The sequence below is a fragment of the Melospiza melodia genome, chromosome 22 (assembly GCF_035770615.1).
Source record: "Melospiza melodia melodia isolate bMelMel2 chromosome 22, bMelMel2.pri, whole genome shotgun sequence".
Classification (NCBI taxonomy): Eukaryota; Metazoa; Chordata; class Aves; order Passeriformes; family Passerellidae; genus Melospiza; species Melospiza melodia.
Window position 1 is genome coordinate 10,318,924 of NC_086215.1, and position 16,027 is coordinate 10,334,950.

Consider the following 16,027-nt stretch of genomic DNA (forward strand, 5'->3'; position numbering starts at 1 on the left):
TAATTCCCCCCTCTCGCCACCTATTTTTCCCCTCTTTTTAAATTTTTCCTCCTCCCTTTTATTTTATCCTTTCCCCCATCTCTAATTTTCCCTTCTCACCACCTCTGGTTTTTTTCTTCCTCCCTTTTATTTTATCCTTTCCCCCCTCTCTCCCCACTCTATTTCCCTCCTTTTCCCCACCACTGTAAGAATAAAAAAGCAACACAACCCCAAAAAACCAAACAAAACCGATCTTTTCCCCTCTCCTTTTCCTTCTCTTTTCCCTCGCTTATTTCCCTTCTATTTCTGCTCTTCTTTCCTTCTCTCTTTCCCCTCTCCTTTCCTTCTCTCGTTTTCCTCTCCTTTCCCTTCTTCCCACTCTCATCTCCCCCCTTCCTCCACATCTCTAATTCCCTCTTCTTTCCTTACCTTTTTTCCCTTCCTGCTCTTTCCCATCTTTTTTCCTCTCCTTTTCCTTCTCTTTTCCCTCGCTTATTTCCCTTCTATTTCTGCTCTTCTTTCCTTCTCTCTTCCCCCCTCCCTTCTCCCCACTCTCATCTCCCCCACTTCTTCCACATCTCTAATTTCCCCTTCTCGCCACCTCTTTTTCCCCTCTTTTTTCCCCCCCTCCCTTTTATTTTATCCTTTCCCCATCTCTAATTCCCCCTTCCCGCCACCTCTTTTTCCCCTCTTATTTTTCCTCCCTTTTATTTCATCCTTTCCCCCATCTCTAATTTCCCCTTCTCACCACCTCTTTTCTCCCTCTTGTTTTCCCCCTCCTTTTATTTTTTCCTTCCCCCCCGCTCTATTTTCCTCCTTTTCCCCATCACTTTAAGAATAAAAAAAAAACAAAAACCAAACACAACCCCCTAAAAAAAAAAAAACCAAAAAACAAAACCACCCAACAGCACCAGCGCAGCGCTCTCCGCGGGCCGGCGGGGCGGGCGCGGGGCGGCGCTGCTCGGCTCGGCTCGGCTCGGCTCGGCCAGGCTCGGCTCGGCTCGGCTCGGCTCGGCTCGGCTCGGCTCGGCTCGGCTCGGCCAGGCTCGGCTCCCCTGCGCGGGCCCCGGAGTTACATTGTTGGAGTTTGCCACAACTCCGCGGCCTCGGCTGCGCGGGGCCGCCGCTGCGGGGCCGCTGCGGGGCTGCAGCTTCCCCGCTGCCTCCTCCTCCTCCTCCTCCCTTCCTCCCTCCTCCTCCTCCTCCTCCTCCTCCTCCCCGTGGGTGTTTTTTTTTTTCTCTCCCCTCCTCCCCTCTCTCCCCCCGCGCTGATTTCCCTCCCCTCCGCCCGCCCTGCCTGTGTGTTTTCGCCGCCGCGCTCGCCGAGCCCCTTGGCATGAGTTAAGCACCAGCCATGGACACCAAACACTTCCTGCCGCTGGGTGAGTTCTGTTCCGAGAGATTCTCCGCTCCTGCCGCGGGGGGTGGGGGGTGCTTGGGCACGATAAAATCAGCGGCTGTCCTGCCGCCTTCCCCCTCCCCCGGCTCGGCTGCCCCTTCCAGCGGCGCGCACCGAGGGCCGGCGGGCGGGGGATGCGCTCGCCCCTTCCCCGGGGAGCCCGGCCCGGCCCCTGCCCCCGGCCCCTGCCGCACACTTGGGATTTTTCTTTTGCTTTGCTGCTGTTTTGATGGTTTTTTGGTATTTTTTTCTCTCGTGGCGCAGCCCCGGGAACGGCGGGCCCTGGCTGGGGAGCTGAGCTGAGCCGAGCCGAGCCGGGCCAGGCCAAGCCGGGCCGGGCGGGCAGCGGCCCCAGCGGCGCTCGGAACGGGGCAGCGGCAGCGGGCAGAGCCCCCTCCCCGCCCGGGGCCGGCTCTGCTCGGGGCTCGGCAGCGCGCAGCCTGCGCTTCCCCCTCTTGCCTTTCCCCTCGGTTTATTATTTTTTCTAATTTTTGACTTTTTCTCCTTTTTTTTTTTTAATTATTTCTCTCCCTTCTCCCCGCGGCATCCGGGGCGCGCAGCCGGGCAGGGGGAGGCAGCGCCCGGCTCTCATCGCCGGCTCCCAGCCCCGCCGCGCTTGGGACCCTCCTGCCTTTTTGTTCTTATTTTTTAACCCCCCCTCTTCCCCACCCTCTCCTCCTTTTAAAACCCATTTCCAACCGGAGTTTGCCATCGTTTCGGTGACTGAGTCAAGTCCTGGCTTGTAAGGGCGAATGCCTCCTGCGTCTCGCTTCCAGGAGGAGAAGTGATATTGCAGAGCTCGCTGCTCGGGCTGGGGGGAAGAAAAGTTTGAGCGGAGTGGCCTGGCGCCAGTCCGGGCTCGGGGGAAGCGGGCAGAGCGCTGCCATCCCTGTCCCCGCTCAGCCCCGGGGCTCCCAGCCTGCCCACGGCCGGCCAGACCGTCCCTGCTGGGCTTTAAATCTCTGCTCAGCCTCCCCAGCCTGCCGCTGCTGTGGTTTGGTTCTTTCTTTTGATTCTTTCTTCCTCTTGTTGTTTTTGTTTGTTTTTTTTTTTTTTTTTTTTTTGTATTGTGTTGTGTTGTTGTTGTTTTTTTTTTTTTTTTTTGCTTGTTTTGTTGACAAATTGCAATTTCAGTTATCCCTTTCAAATACAAACAACCATCACAATGTTTTCCCGCAAGCCGAGCTCGCTGAGAGGCTTTTCCAGGGCTGTGGCTGTCTGGGGGCTTTGGAAGGGACACCCTGGCACTGTGGGCTGGCAGAGCTGCGGGTGGCATCTCCGTGCCCCCCAAAATTCTCATTTTCACAGTGCCCCTCGTTGTCTGGGCTGGGAGATGCTGCTGGGGCCAAAAGCATCTCTCACCTGCAGTGTGTCCCTGGTTGCAAACCAAGGCAGCTCCTTTTGGCTGGGTCCAGTGCGGCTTTTGGGGCTCGTCCCAGCAGAAGGGGCCTCTCTTGCCCCACTGGAGTGGTTTAAGTTTGGGGGGATTCACATTTCCTTGGATGCTTTTGTGGAAGAGAATCCAAATCTCTGTTGATCCGGGCGGGCTCAGGCCTCTGTGTACATGAACTGTGTTTTCTGTCAGTCCTCAACTCTCCTGTTATGCTGTAAATGCTAAAAATGACATTGTGTTATTGGTCAGGGTGGTTTGAGGGGGTAGGAGGGGGAGAGTTTGTGACTGCTGGCTCAAGGAAGGGTTTTCACACTGGTGCAAGCGGAAAACAACTGATTTATCTGCTCGTTGAGAAACGAAGAATTTAGAAAATTTAGAAATTTTCACGCTGGTGCAAGGGGAAAACAACTGATTTATCTGCTCATTTAGAAATGGGGCTTGTGCCACACACTGTGCAGCATCCCCATGGAAAACAGGGCATCCCCCCAGGACAGCCCTGCTGGGGGAGGTTAAAACTTCTCATCCTTGTCTCAGGAGCAGATCCATCTGTCTGTGGGAGCTGTTTGGGTTGTGTGGCCTGGGATTGTGCTGGAGAAACTCCCGGACTTTATGTGCTGATCTTTGGTCGCTGATTATTGGGAAAAATCCCTTTGGCTGCAAGGGTTGCTGCAGGTTTTGGAGGGGAGATCTTGGTGCTGCTGTGGGCGGTGCAGGCAAGTTGTGTCTAAAAGCTTGTGAGCAGTTTGTGGGATTGAAGGGAATGTGAGCTGAGACCTTCAGCTCACAAATGTGAACTTCCCAGTGAAACCAGAGCAGAGCTGGATCAGCCATGGGGCCTCTTTAGAGTCAGGATGGTCCAAACTCCGCCAGCTCCCAACTTTTAAGGGTCTGGGAGTGTTTCACCAACCCTATCTCGTGTCATTTTTAGGAGCTGGTGCTGGAAAAACCCAGGGGAGAAAACCAGCCCAGCTTGTGGGGTTTGTTCTGCACACCAGCACAGGCCTGAGCTGGGGAACAGCAACAACACAGCCAAAATTCTGCTCCATTGCTGCGTCCCCATCAAAATCCCAAAATTCTGCTCCATTGCTGTGTCCCCATCAAAATCCCAGCAACAACACAGCCAAAATTCTGCTCCCATTGCTGTGTCCCCATCAAAATCCCAGCAACAACACAGCCAAAATTCTGCTCCATTGCTGTGTCCCCATCAAAATCCCAGCAACAACACAGCCAAAATTCTGCTCCATTGCTGTGTCCCCATCAAAATCCCAAAATTCTGCTCCATTGCTGTGTCCCCATCAAAATCCCAAAATTCTGCTCCACTGCTGTGTCCCCATCAAAATCCCAAAATTCTGCTCCATTGCTGTGTCCCCATCAAAATTCCAGCAACAACACAGCCAAAATTCTGCTCCATTGCTGTGTCCCCATCAAAATCCCAAAATTCTGCTCCATTCCTGTGTCCCCATCAAAGTCCCAGCTCAGTCTGGCCCAGCAAGGCCAACCTGGTGGTTCCTGGCCAAGTCCTGCCCGTGCTTAGACTGAGATAACCCTGCTGATGTCATGGCTGGAAGTGTGGCCAGCTCTGGGCACTTTTAATAGTCGTATCTCATTTTCCTGCTTCTCTGGAGAGCTGCTGGCAGATGCCAGCCAGAGGCTCCCCGTGTGAGAACAGCACGTCCCTGGGCATCTCCCAGGCTGGCTGCTGTCACCTGTGTGCCACCCCAGTGCCAGGACAGCCTGCAGCCTGGCACGGGGGATGTGGCACGGGTGCCTCCACAGCCATGGAGGGGCTTAAAAACCCCTCAGGGTCCAGCAGCTGCTGCCTTAGAGCCATCTGGAATTGCAGTCCTGCTTTTGCTAGGCTTAGCTTGCTCAGGGCTGTCCAGTTTTTGGTACTTTGTGTTGTGCCAGGTGTCCAGGAGGAGGAGAAAATGTAGAAAATGCAAATTGTACGTTTTGTAGAAAATGTAGAATTGCAGAAAAATGTACAAAAATGTAGAAAAACGTAGAAAAAATCCGTGGTGGGGTGCACGGGCTGAGGTCAGGCTTTCACAGGGCACTGATGTGCCAACCAAGGACTCGTTTCTTCAGGTTCTCTGCCTTTTACAGCCCTCTCAGTGCCTTGTTCTCCCTTTGCCCATTCCCTGGGTGTCTCTGGGGAGGAAAACGGGGATGGTGAGCTCAGGGGAGGCTCAGCTTGGTGGGGGAAGAAGCAGTTAATGGGTGTGTGAGTGCTTCCCTCCGGAGGTCACTGCAGCAGGTTGGAACCTCCGTGTGTCCCTCTCTGTCCGTGTGTCCCTCTCCCCGCCCTGCAGCCGTGCCAGGCCCAGCTGCAGCTGCTCAGGATGTGGGGTGAGCACTGTCCGTGCTGTGCTCAGGGGCTGGAGCCGCAGCATTTCCGAGGGAAACAGCAAAACAACCCCCGTACATCCAGCTGGGACAGCCCAGGGTGCTTGGTGAGCATCCGTGAGCCTGGAGAGCTCCTGTGTGGATTGAGAGCTCACCACCATGCTCAGTCCTGCTCTAGATACCCTCAGGAATCAGCAGCTGGTGTGACAACGTGCAGGGAGGAGAGCTGAGGGGTGTGGGGAGCATCTGAGCATCCCACTGAGGGAGGGAAATTCCTCTGCCCCACACCTGGCTGGCTCCATGAGGAGCAGGAGGTGAAGTCTGGTTTGTCCTGGTCTGTCTTGTAGGGCTCAACCTCTTGTTGTCACATGCAAAAGAAGCTGGGAAGGAATTTTTGCCTTTTCCAGAATTGTGGCAGTGAAATAAATCAGAGCCTCCCCGGGTTTATTCCACATCGTCCTGCTGGGCTGGAGGGAGCGTTTGTGTTTCTCAAATTTGGGGTATTTTATTTATTTAAAAGAGAGCGGGGGAGAAAGCCACAGAATTTGAGTTATTCATTGCAAATATTATTATTGGCATTTTGCTCTTGTTGAGGGGGAAAAAAAAAACCAACAAGGGGGGAATCAAAACATTTCACTGGAAAATACACCCTGGCTTTGTCCCACCCACATCTTCAAGGCAAAAATAAATATTTATTAAGAAATGGGTTAAAAACCTTTTTGTTCAGTATTGTTTTCTGGGAGCAGGGGTGGGTTGCCATATGCCACTGGGCTGAAATTTGGATTTTTTAGGGTTTTTTGCAGGATGGTTAAGGAGAGAAACACACAGTGGGTGCTGCAGGGCTTTGGGGTCCTGCCTTGTCTGTGGGCTCTGTGCTCCTGTGAGCATCCTGGTGCCTTTTCCTGGGGATTGTGTGTGCTCAGAGCATTCCCTGGGGCTCCCAGCTGCCTGAAATCCCCAAATCATTCCTGCTATAAATAACCCAGCAGTGAGACAGCAAGAGCCGGTGGCCCCTGGCGAGGGATTGAGCAGGGGTGTGGTGATGCTGTGGGGACACTGAGGGGTCCCAGCTGGGCTCCTCCATGAACCAGAGCCTGGGATCCCTCAAAGCCCTGCTGGCCAAGTGCTGCAGGGCCCTTCCTTGTGAGCTGGGCAGCCTAATTGGGCTCTAATTAATGCTCCTCTGTGGGGAGGGAAGGAGGGAACTGGGGCTGTCCTCGCTCTGACCTGTGCTGTGGAGGGGTCTGGGCATTTCAGTGGGATACTGGGTGATGTGGGCACTCAGGAGGGATGCTCAGAAGTGTGGAGGGATGCTCAGAAGTGCCAGGGATGCTCAGAAGTGCCAGGGGTGCTCAGAATTGTGGGGGGATGCTCAGAAGTGCCAGGGATGCTCAGCACTTGAGGGATGCTCGTTCTGCACGGGATCCATCCCAGCACTTCCCTAATTGCTCCCTAAAAGGCCCAGGTGGGCTCTTGGAGAGTCAGCAGAGCTACAAAGCAATAAGGGGAGGCAGCCTGGGTGGTTTTATTTTAATTGATTTTGTCAGGAGTTGCTGTATTTTATTACATTTAAAGACTAGAGTCTGGAATAACTTTGAACGTTTGACACGCACACAAAAAGCAGCTTTCTGACATTTTCCTCTTTGCTTGTCTTTTATTTTATTTCTCCCCTCTCCTCCTCCTCAAAGGGAAGCGTGTGCCTGGAGGGAGGACAGAGGAGGAGGAGGGAGGAGCAGTTGTGTCTCTCCAAAGGCTGCTCCGATATCAAGGCAGCGCGGAGCAGATGAAATAATATTGCAAATAAGGATTTAAAAAACCCTACAGAAGGATCCCCGCACATGCCAGCCAGCTCAAACTGCCAGAAGATTTTCAGACAGAAGCAATTTAGCCTGGGAAAATGCTCTATTGTTGAGATGGAAACTGGCTGTGAGAACTTGCCTTTTCTGACAAGGTTTGGCTTAGGAAAAGCAAAGCAAAGTCAAGGAAATCAACCTGAGTTTTTATTTAGAGGGGAGGGAGCTTTTCAAAATGGAGGGTGCTTTCTGAGATAAACAGGGAACAATTCCCTTGTGAGAAAGGGAAGAAAGGGCTCAAATTAAGCCCAAATGCAGCTCCTCTCCTTTGAAATGTTGTTTAACGTGGAGTTAAAAAATAATCCTGTTCAAACAGAGCATTGGTGAACACGAAATGCTTGGGCTTTTTTTCCCCCCCTCCCTTCTCTTTCCCTTTTCTCTTACAATGAAAGTTCCAAGGTTGCACCTTGGGGCTGTAATTCTGCTCCCAGCTGTGCCCATGCCAGCTCCACATCAGCAGGGGATGTGGATGTTGCCTCCCAAACTCCACATCTGCCCAAGATGGGGCAGATCCAGGGAGGGAAACTGAGGCACGGGGGAGTGTCCGAGCTGGGAGTGGGCCCGGAGTGAGGGTGTGGGGTGGTGAGAGCTGAGCCAGCCCTGCAGAGCTGATCCAGCTGCGGTGGCAGCTCCACCGAGCTCCCCTGGGCTCTGCAGGGTCCAAAACCTCCAAACCCCAAATCCACTCCTCCCCACAAAGCTGCTGTTTGGCCCAGGAGCAAAGGAAAGCTCCCAGGTGGGGTTTGTGGGCGAGCCAGGTGCTCCCAAAGCACAGGGCAAGGAGGAAACAATACCCCAAAGATTTGGGAATTAAACAGCAGGGTTTAAATTCTGGCATCCCCTTCTGCTCCCTCCCACTGTGCTTGTTGCTCCTTCTTCCAAACCCTGGGGGATTTGATTTTTTTGGTCAAAGATTTTTTTTGGGCCATGAGTGGATGTTGATATTTGGGTCTTGTCTGGATTTCCTTGGATCCCATCAGCTGCAGGATCTCTGCAGAGCCGGGAGATAAAAGGGGCAATAGCGCTATTGGGGACCAATAAAATGGTAATGGCATTCCCAGCTGGTTGTTACTTTTCATGGGCTCCTCTTTTGTGGAGTTTTGGCTTTCTTCAGCTTTACAGACTTGGGAAAAAAAGGGAAAAAACTCCAGGGAGGGGGAGCTGAGGGAGCTCCAGAGATTTACAGCCCCCTCAGTTCCTGGGGCAGATCCTTTGTGCTGCCAGGGCCGGGTTAGGGGGGGATGCCCCATCTCCTTTCAGGAACATTTGATTATTGTTTTTCCATTTCTGGCTGACAAGTGAGTGCTGGAGGAGAGTTGTTTTGCTTTGTTTTTTTTGTTTTGTTTTTTTTTTTTTTTTTTTTTATTTTCCCTTTGCTGTGAACTCTGTGGGCTGTGCGAGACAATTTTGTTGTGGGCAGCGCGTCTCCTACGTGCCCGTTCCGGAGTGGCAGTGAGGCAATGGCAGTGGTGAGGCAAGAGAGGAAGGAGAAGGGCAGGAGGGGAGAATTTCCAGCCAAAATCCATCCTGAGGCATGGACATGGTAGGAGAGGGGGTGAAATTCCTGCCAAGATCCACCCTGAGATGCGGAAATGGCAAGGTTGGGGTGGCGGAGCTGAGAGAGGGATGCTGAGCGTTGGCAGAGAGGAATTGGATCAGAGAGGCAGAAGCAGAGCCAGGGGCATCACACGGAGCTGGGGGAGCTGTTTGGCTGCTCCTGGGGCTGGGAAGGATTGGTGAGAGGGGTTTGCCAGTGCTGCAGCTTCCCTGCCCTGCTCCCCAAGACCTGTGTGCAGGTGAGGGCTCTTGGAAAAGGGATACCGGAGATATTCTGTACTGATCATCCTTACCAACCTAAACTGGGCTCCTCTCCTGCCCCCAGCCCTTCTTTTTCTGCCCCATTTGTGGGAGATGAGTGAATTTATCAGGCCTGGGGAGCTGTGGCTCTGCATGGTGGGGAGGAGCTGTGGTCTTGGATGACATGGAGCAGGCGTGTGCAGGTGGGAGCTCTTGGAAAAGGGACATTGGAGATATTCTGTACTGATCATCCTTACCAGACTAAACTGGGCTCCTCTCCTGCCCCCAGCTCTTCTTTTACTGCCCCATTTGTGGGAGATGAGTGAATTTATCAGGCCTGGGGAGCTGTGGCTCTGCCTGGGGTAGAGAGCTGTGGTCTCTGATGGCGTGGAGCAGGCATGGTCATTCTGGAGCACTCTGTGTTAGGGAAATCCCTGATCCCACACTGCATCCCATCAGTGTTGGGGCTCCTTCTGGTGACCCTCCCACCCCACAGCAGCCCTGTGGGGGATGTTCAATGGCTGAGCAGGAAATAGGGGTAGCAAGGATGGCACCAGGTGATTTGAGCGAGTTAAAGCCGCTGTCTGGAGCTCTGCACCTGCGTGACCAACCCTCCCTGCTGACCTGCACTTGTTCAAGTGTGACTTTCAATTGATCATAAAAATCCAGCGTGATTCACAGCGCTCCTGCCCTGCAGCCTGCCAGGCTCTGTCTCTCTCATCCTCAGTAGCGTGAGAGAGCAGATTGCCCTCCAGTTCATCCTGCTCAGCCTTAATGGGGAGCCTCTGCTCGCTGGGGCTGCTCCCCACACACACTGCTGGAATATATTAAACACAGCGCCTTAGCATTTTAATTTCTATTTTTTTTTCCCCCTCAAATATAGGAAGAAAACTCCTCTCCAAAGCTTGGGGTGTGGGGAGAAGGGAGGGAGGTGCTGCTCTCCCCTTGTGCGTGCGTGTGGCTCACAGACAGTGAAATTGCACCCTAGAGTTATAAAGCAATTGTCTAGCTCAGCAGCAGAATGAGCATGAAATGGTGCAGAAAGCAACTAAATAAAATTGGGTAAGGCAGATGCATGAAAATAATGACATCTCTATCCTGTAGTCAGGCGCGCTCGCTCTTCCTCGCTGATAAACTTTTATAACAGACTTTGCATTTATTTTCCTGGGAAACTCTTCCTGCCATGGAGATGTGGGGTGAGCTCCTGCATCCCCTCTCCTGTTTTTTGGGGCTGTACGTCCCTGCCTCTCTCCCCCTGCCTTTCTTTCATTGTTTTTGTTTTCAGAGCTGGATTTTTATGCTCAGTCAAACACCACAGTGATAACCTTTAAGACTTCATTTCCTTTTTGGTGGCCATGCCAGGCTGAGGGAGCTGGTGGCTCTCAGGGTGGCCTCTCATGTCCCATGCAAATGGAATGAAGGGATGCTTTCCTGAGTTTTCTCCTTTTCCCTGTGAGGCTCAGGTTGTTGTGTGGGGTTTAGGACACCACAGCAGGGATGGAACACCAGGTTGGTGCGCTGGCTCTGTCATCCCATCAGGGCCACCTGCTCCCGCTCTTTATTATCCAACTGAATGGATTAAAATGCTCCCACTTTGGGCCTGGAGAATTGACTTCAGCTGTGATTCCTCCCCAGCTTTTCCCCTGAGCTGCTGTCCCTGCTCTGACAGTGCCTTGGAGCTGCTGGCCTCAGCTTCCCCATCCCAGGAAGCTTCCAACACAATCCAATGTTTTGCTCATTTTGTGCCAGGATCCCCGCGGAGACTGGGAACAAGCAGCTCCTCTTGCCACCCAAGGGGCCCTTTAGGTGACATTAGGGCTGTGTCCCCGCTGTCCTCACGCCCTCCTGCCTCTGATGGCACGGCTGGGCACTGCTCCACGTGCTTGTGGTGCCAGGGATGCCCTTTGTGGACAGGGTGCTGCCTGCTGTGCAGTGCCTGGATGCTTTGGAGGGCTCGGCGCTGAGCTGCTCACGGATTCCTTTCCTTGTCTGCAAGGAGAAGCCAGCCCTGGGCTGTGCTGGAGCCCGGGGCTCCCCAGGCAGCTCCTGTGCAGCAGAATCTCCATCTCTGCCTGGGATGTGTCCCTGGGCTCCCAGATTTGCTGCTCCAGTGCCTGCCCATCACACGCAGCCCGGCGTGGATCCCATGGGTGGGCTGGAGCTGCGTGCTGGAGCAAACAACACAGGACACGGCATTTTCCCCTCCTCCTGCCAAACCCAGAGCAGGAGGTTTCCCTGCAGGGATTATTCTGGCTCTGGGCAGCTGGATGCCAAAAAAGCCCTGCCAGCTTTTTTGCTGGTGTGGTTCCGCAGCACCGAGGAGGAGGAGGAGGGAAATGCAGGCGTGCAAAAATCAGTGTGAAAGCATAAATCAGGCCAAGAGTGAAAGGTTAAAGAAATCCAGAGGAAGCAGAGCGATGTGTGTGATAGAAAGGGGTTTCCTGTACCTACAGAGGCCACCCAGGCTCCCTTCCTGCCGGGGCAAACCAAAACTTTCTGCACCCCTAAGCAGATTGTGCTTGGCTGCTTGGGCACGCTGTGAGCCAGCTGTGCCAGCCTGGGTGTTAATGCCCTGTGCTTTACAGGCTGCTCTGCCCAGCCCCCGTTGTGGGTTTTTTATAGGATGCCCAGGCAGATCCTGGGGAGCGCTGCAGTCGGGAATGGGGCTGGGAGGGCAGCGTGCAGTGACCTGTGCTGCCCTAAACCCACATCTCTCCTCTGCCAGCCTTGCTGGTTTTTACACCATGCTCCTCAGAGGGGCTCCAGGGAGAGTTAAGGCTCCTGGGACCTGCAGGCCCCTGTTTAAGCACTTAGGAAGGCTTAGCTGATCCCAGCTGGAGATAGGCTGGCCCCAGGCCAGCTCGGTACCTGTTGTGTGCAAATGTGGAGCCTTTAAACGGCGCTTCAGAGCTGGGACTGGCTGGGAGCAGCACCCCCAGAGGGCAGTGTGGGGTGGGTGATGCTGGCACCCCGAATTACACCCTGTTTGTGAGGTTAGGAGACACAGATTTCATTGTCCAAGGGCTTTTTGGCAGTGTTTGGGGCCGTGTTTTGGTAGCAGTGCCATGGTGCTTCACCTTGGAGTCTCAAGGGGCAAAACCCAGCAATTCCCTCGTGGCAGGCCCGTGCCTCACCCGTGGGGCAGGTTTGTCCTGTGGCAGTCAGAGGCCAGCAGGCTCTGTGGGGCTCGGGCTCTCCCTTTTCCCACTGCATTTTTCAGTCTGGGCTGGCTGAGGCGAGCTGGGCGCCGCTCCTCCGGTCGTCCCGGTGTTGTTGAACCCACGGCAGCTGAGGCTGGCCAGGTGAGGGAAACCACGTCTGGCCAGGTTTCACAGCCTCTAGGTGTGTGCAGGAAATGTTGCAGGGCAGGGATTTCTTGCAGCAGGCCCTGGGTAGGCAGGTGACAAACAGCAAGGTGCCCATCTGGAGCCCACGCACACACAACGTGCGGGGAGGATCCTCCTCTAAAGGCACCTTCCCAAAACTCTGGGGCAGCTCAGGGGATGTGGGGCTGCTCCAGGAGTCCTCCAGGTCTGTTTCTTGGAGAAATTGAATTTTCCCTCAGATGCTGGAAGGTGCAGCATCACACCCTGGGGGCACGGCTTTGGGAATGGTGTTGGATCCCCAAAGCTCTGCTCAGGGCTTTCCCAAGCAGGCAAACTTTAGGATACAGCCTTGAAAGCAGTGCCATGGAGGGTGAAGCTCATCCCGAGAGCAGAGAGATGCTCCAGTCCTGCACAAAATCTGGAGAGCCCAGACCAGCCCTTTTGAGGACACATTGGGGTGTGGGAGAGTGCTGGGTAGGAAGGGGTGAGCCTGGAGCTGGGTGTAGGGATGTGCCTGCAGGGTGGGAGCAGCCGGTCCTGCCAGTTCTCCCAGGCTCTGGGAAGTCCCTCGAGCTGCAGTCGAGGTCCCAGGTCCCTCTGTGCCACCTCTCTGCTCAGTTTTGAGCCTTTGAGAGCACAGGCTGTGGGAAAACACCCGGAGAGCCTGAGAGTAAAACCCAGCTTTGTGTGGGAAGGGAAGGCAGAGCCTAATTCAAAGCACCTTTACAAATGAATAAGGTAGAAATGACTTTACAAAAAAAAAAAAAAAAAAAGAGCCAACCCCAATCCCCAATGCATTGAGCTGCCCTGTGATTGTCAGCGTGGAAATTGCAGTGAAGGATTGAATTCACAGCCTGATTTCCAAAGTGCGGGATCTGGAGCTCCTGGTGCTGGTTTTGGGGGTCCCGTGGACTTTTGGGCAGAGGAGCTTTTGTCAGGGTGGGTTTTTGTGGAGCCTGTGGCAGGATCTGGAGCTCAGCACTGATTTCATCAGGTGGCTTCAGGATTGCGTCAGCTTAAGCAAGGGCTGGGATTGACCTGCAGTGATTTGCTGACTTTATTACTAAGACAATGATGGGGCTGAGCTGGAGGAGAGGGATTTTGGTGTTCTCTGCCTGGTGGGATGACTTGGAACAGCACTGCCAGCACTTCCCCAGTTTTTCAGCCCTTTTTGCTTGGAGGAGGTAAAATTCTGAATGTACCTTGAGGGTTCATTGAGGAGAAGGACTTTCCATCCCAGCTCTTGGCCCTGTCACTAGCTGCAGAAGAAGAACATTATAAGGAGCTATTCATCATTGCAATTATTTTATTAAGAGAACACTGTGTGCTTGGGAGCTGGAAGAGATGGAGCTTTGGGATGTTTTCAGCATGATAAATACGGGTTGGTTACATCACCCAGCTTTTCAAAAATGGTGTGTGTCGTCCTGCTGAGGGAGGGTTTGCGGACAACCTTGGAGAGCAGAGCCAGGTGCCTGTTCCAGCAGGGACAGCAGTGCTGCTTGTCTCTGCCTTGCCCTCAGGAATGGGGAGAGAAATCTCTGGGCTCTGCTGAGTGGGAATTTCAGCCTGTTTTGAGCTGGACATGATGGAATGGGCTCCTTGGGGGCAGGCACATCGTTCCCACACGAGGTGGGATAGCACAGCGCTGCTCCATGCGGCTCTCACTGCCAAACCCCAAATGCTGCTTTTGGTGGCTGGTTTGCAGGTTCCTGTCCTGTGCAGGTTTCTCAGGGGTCTCCCAGCCTGGTGCCAGCTGTCCCTGCTGTGCCAGGGCTGCTGGCTGGTCCCTCTCAGGCTGGCACCTCCGGGCGCGTTATCGCACCGGGGTAAAGTCCACCATGGGAAAATGCCTGGTGGACTTTTAACTGCAGTCCTCTGGAGAGCCCAGCTCAGAAAGCTTTAACTCCTTCATGGCAGCCTCTGCTGGAAGAGAGAACGGAGCAGAGGATGGGCTGGGCTCAGCTCCCTGCAGCAGGGAGGGAGATTCCACCCTGGTGGCCGTGCCAGGGTGGTCATGGGGACAGTGCCAGCTGCACCTGGGGTCACCCCTGCATGTCCCCACCCCTCCTCTGCTTCTGCTGTCACAGCCTCAGCTCTTGGCCCAGCTGTGGTCTCCCAAAATGCTGCTTTGGGCATGCAGGGGCTGCTCTGGGGTCGCTGGGCTGTGCCCTGTCAGTGTGCCTGCCCTGCTCTCACTGCTGCTGGGTGGGCTCAGAGGATGAGCCCCGTGGTGGGGAGGGATGGGCATCACTCTGCAGCACCCTCACCTGTGGGAAGCTGCATCTGGAGCTTGAGAGGAGCCTTGGCACTGCCATTTTTGCTGTCCCACACTCTGATTTTGCCTCCTGCTTTGGACACCTGAGTGCCTGGTGGGGTTTATTTCAGCATCATCATCCTTCTTCCATCCGCCCTTTTCCTTGCTTTTGTTTTGCAGCTTTTTCCCCCCCTCCAAGGTGAGTCTTGTTTGCTCTGGGTGGGTCTGTGAGCTCTGAGCAGGTCCCCACTGCCAGCCCAGCTGGTGACAGCAGCACAACCAAGCAGCACCTCTCTGTATCACGGGCTGATCGACCCGTTCTCAGTGGGGACAGAACCAGGGCATGCTCCAGAGGGATTTATGGAGGGAAGTTCATGCAGTGTAGGGTTTTTGTCCATGCAGAGCAGCTCAGCATGGGATGGCATCGCTGGCTGTCCCTGCAGGCTCAGCTCAGTGGGGAAGCTCCCCATGTGCCACCAGCTGTGCCCTTCTCAGTGGAAGTGATTCCGGGGTGAGAAATTCCCCCTGTGGAAGCCTTTATTACCGGGCAGAGCTAGGTTTGTTTTGTTTATCATCCATTTCCTTGCCTTTGGAGGCATGCCCGGAGTTCTCCAGTTTTCTGTGTGTGTGTGGATGTGTGATTTATTAGGATTCAGGGCTAGGGTTTCTTTTTTTTTCTGGTTTAATTTCACTTCCTCAAACTGACAGGCCGTTTGAACAAACTTCTTTTGGATAATTTCCTCTATAGTTTTAAAGGGCCTCCTAAAAATAAAAAGAGAAAAAGATTGCAACATGGTCGATAATTAAAAAAACGCCCTGTCTGTGACCAGCCTGGGCCCTGATTGCTGTAACAGAGAGAGCTCAGAGGGTAGAAAAAAACATGAGTTCACTTTTTGGGTGTTTTTGACAGCACTTTAGGATGGCTTTGCTTGTTTTGCTGTGAGCTGTGATCCCAGGCACGCTTGGGCATTTCTCCCCATCCTCATGCGAGCGCTGCATTAAAAGCGCCGTGCGTGCCTAAACCCCTGCCAGCTCCCAGCTTTGGTTTCCTCTCCTCAGCTCGATCTGTTCCGCAGCAGTCAGGAAGAGGGAGGAGGGAGAGGGGAGGAAAAAAGAAAATCCATTTAAAAACGCTGGGAAATGTAATGGGAGCAGGTAGGCGAGGGCAGAGCACCTGTGGCTGCCTTGAGCTGGGTTTGCTGGCGGGTCCTGCCCGGGGTTTTTATGAGGATTTCGCAAGTGTGGGTTTCGAAATGGCTCAGGGAGGGTTTGTGCTGGGTATTGTCAGGCCTGGGAGCTGCTGGAGAGCCCTGGTGGGGTCAGGCAGAGCTGGGGGTACACACAGGGTCTCGGGGGGCTGTGCTGTGCCTGTCAGCACAGAGATTGAGATGAAGGAAAACTTCCTTTCCCACTGTCCCAGCTATGAAAGCAAGAGAGAGAGAAACAGAGAGAAACAGAGAAAGATTTCCCCCAGGGATCAGCAGTGATAAAAAGGCTCTCTTTTGAAAAGCAATGAGAGAAAAGAAGTGTGTCTAATCCTCACAAAGAAAGGGAGAACATCCCTGAGCTGCGAGCAGGGACCCTGGTGAGGAGGCAGCAGCCCCGTGCTCCTGCCTGGTGCAGAGGAATCCTCTGGGCAGCAGCAGAGGGAAATTCCATTTCCTGGCATGCATTTGGGTG

The 16,027-nt window shown here is 53.9% G+C and overlaps 1 protein-coding gene across 1 annotated transcript in view; it reads left to right on the forward strand.

Moving 5' to 3' along the window:
* The first annotated feature begins 1,206 nt into the window (after nt 1–1,206).
* Nucleotides 1,207–16,027, forward strand: part of RXRA (retinoid X receptor alpha) — a 104,796-nt gene continuing 89,975 nt past the window's right edge. Inside the window, exon 1 of the mRNA XM_063174927.1 lies at nt 1,207–1,361. Within this exon, the coding sequence (XP_063030997.1) occupies nt 1,334–1,361 (28 nt within the window). The 5' untranslated portion in view covers nt 1,207–1,333. The remainder of the gene's footprint in view (nt 1,362–16,027) is intronic.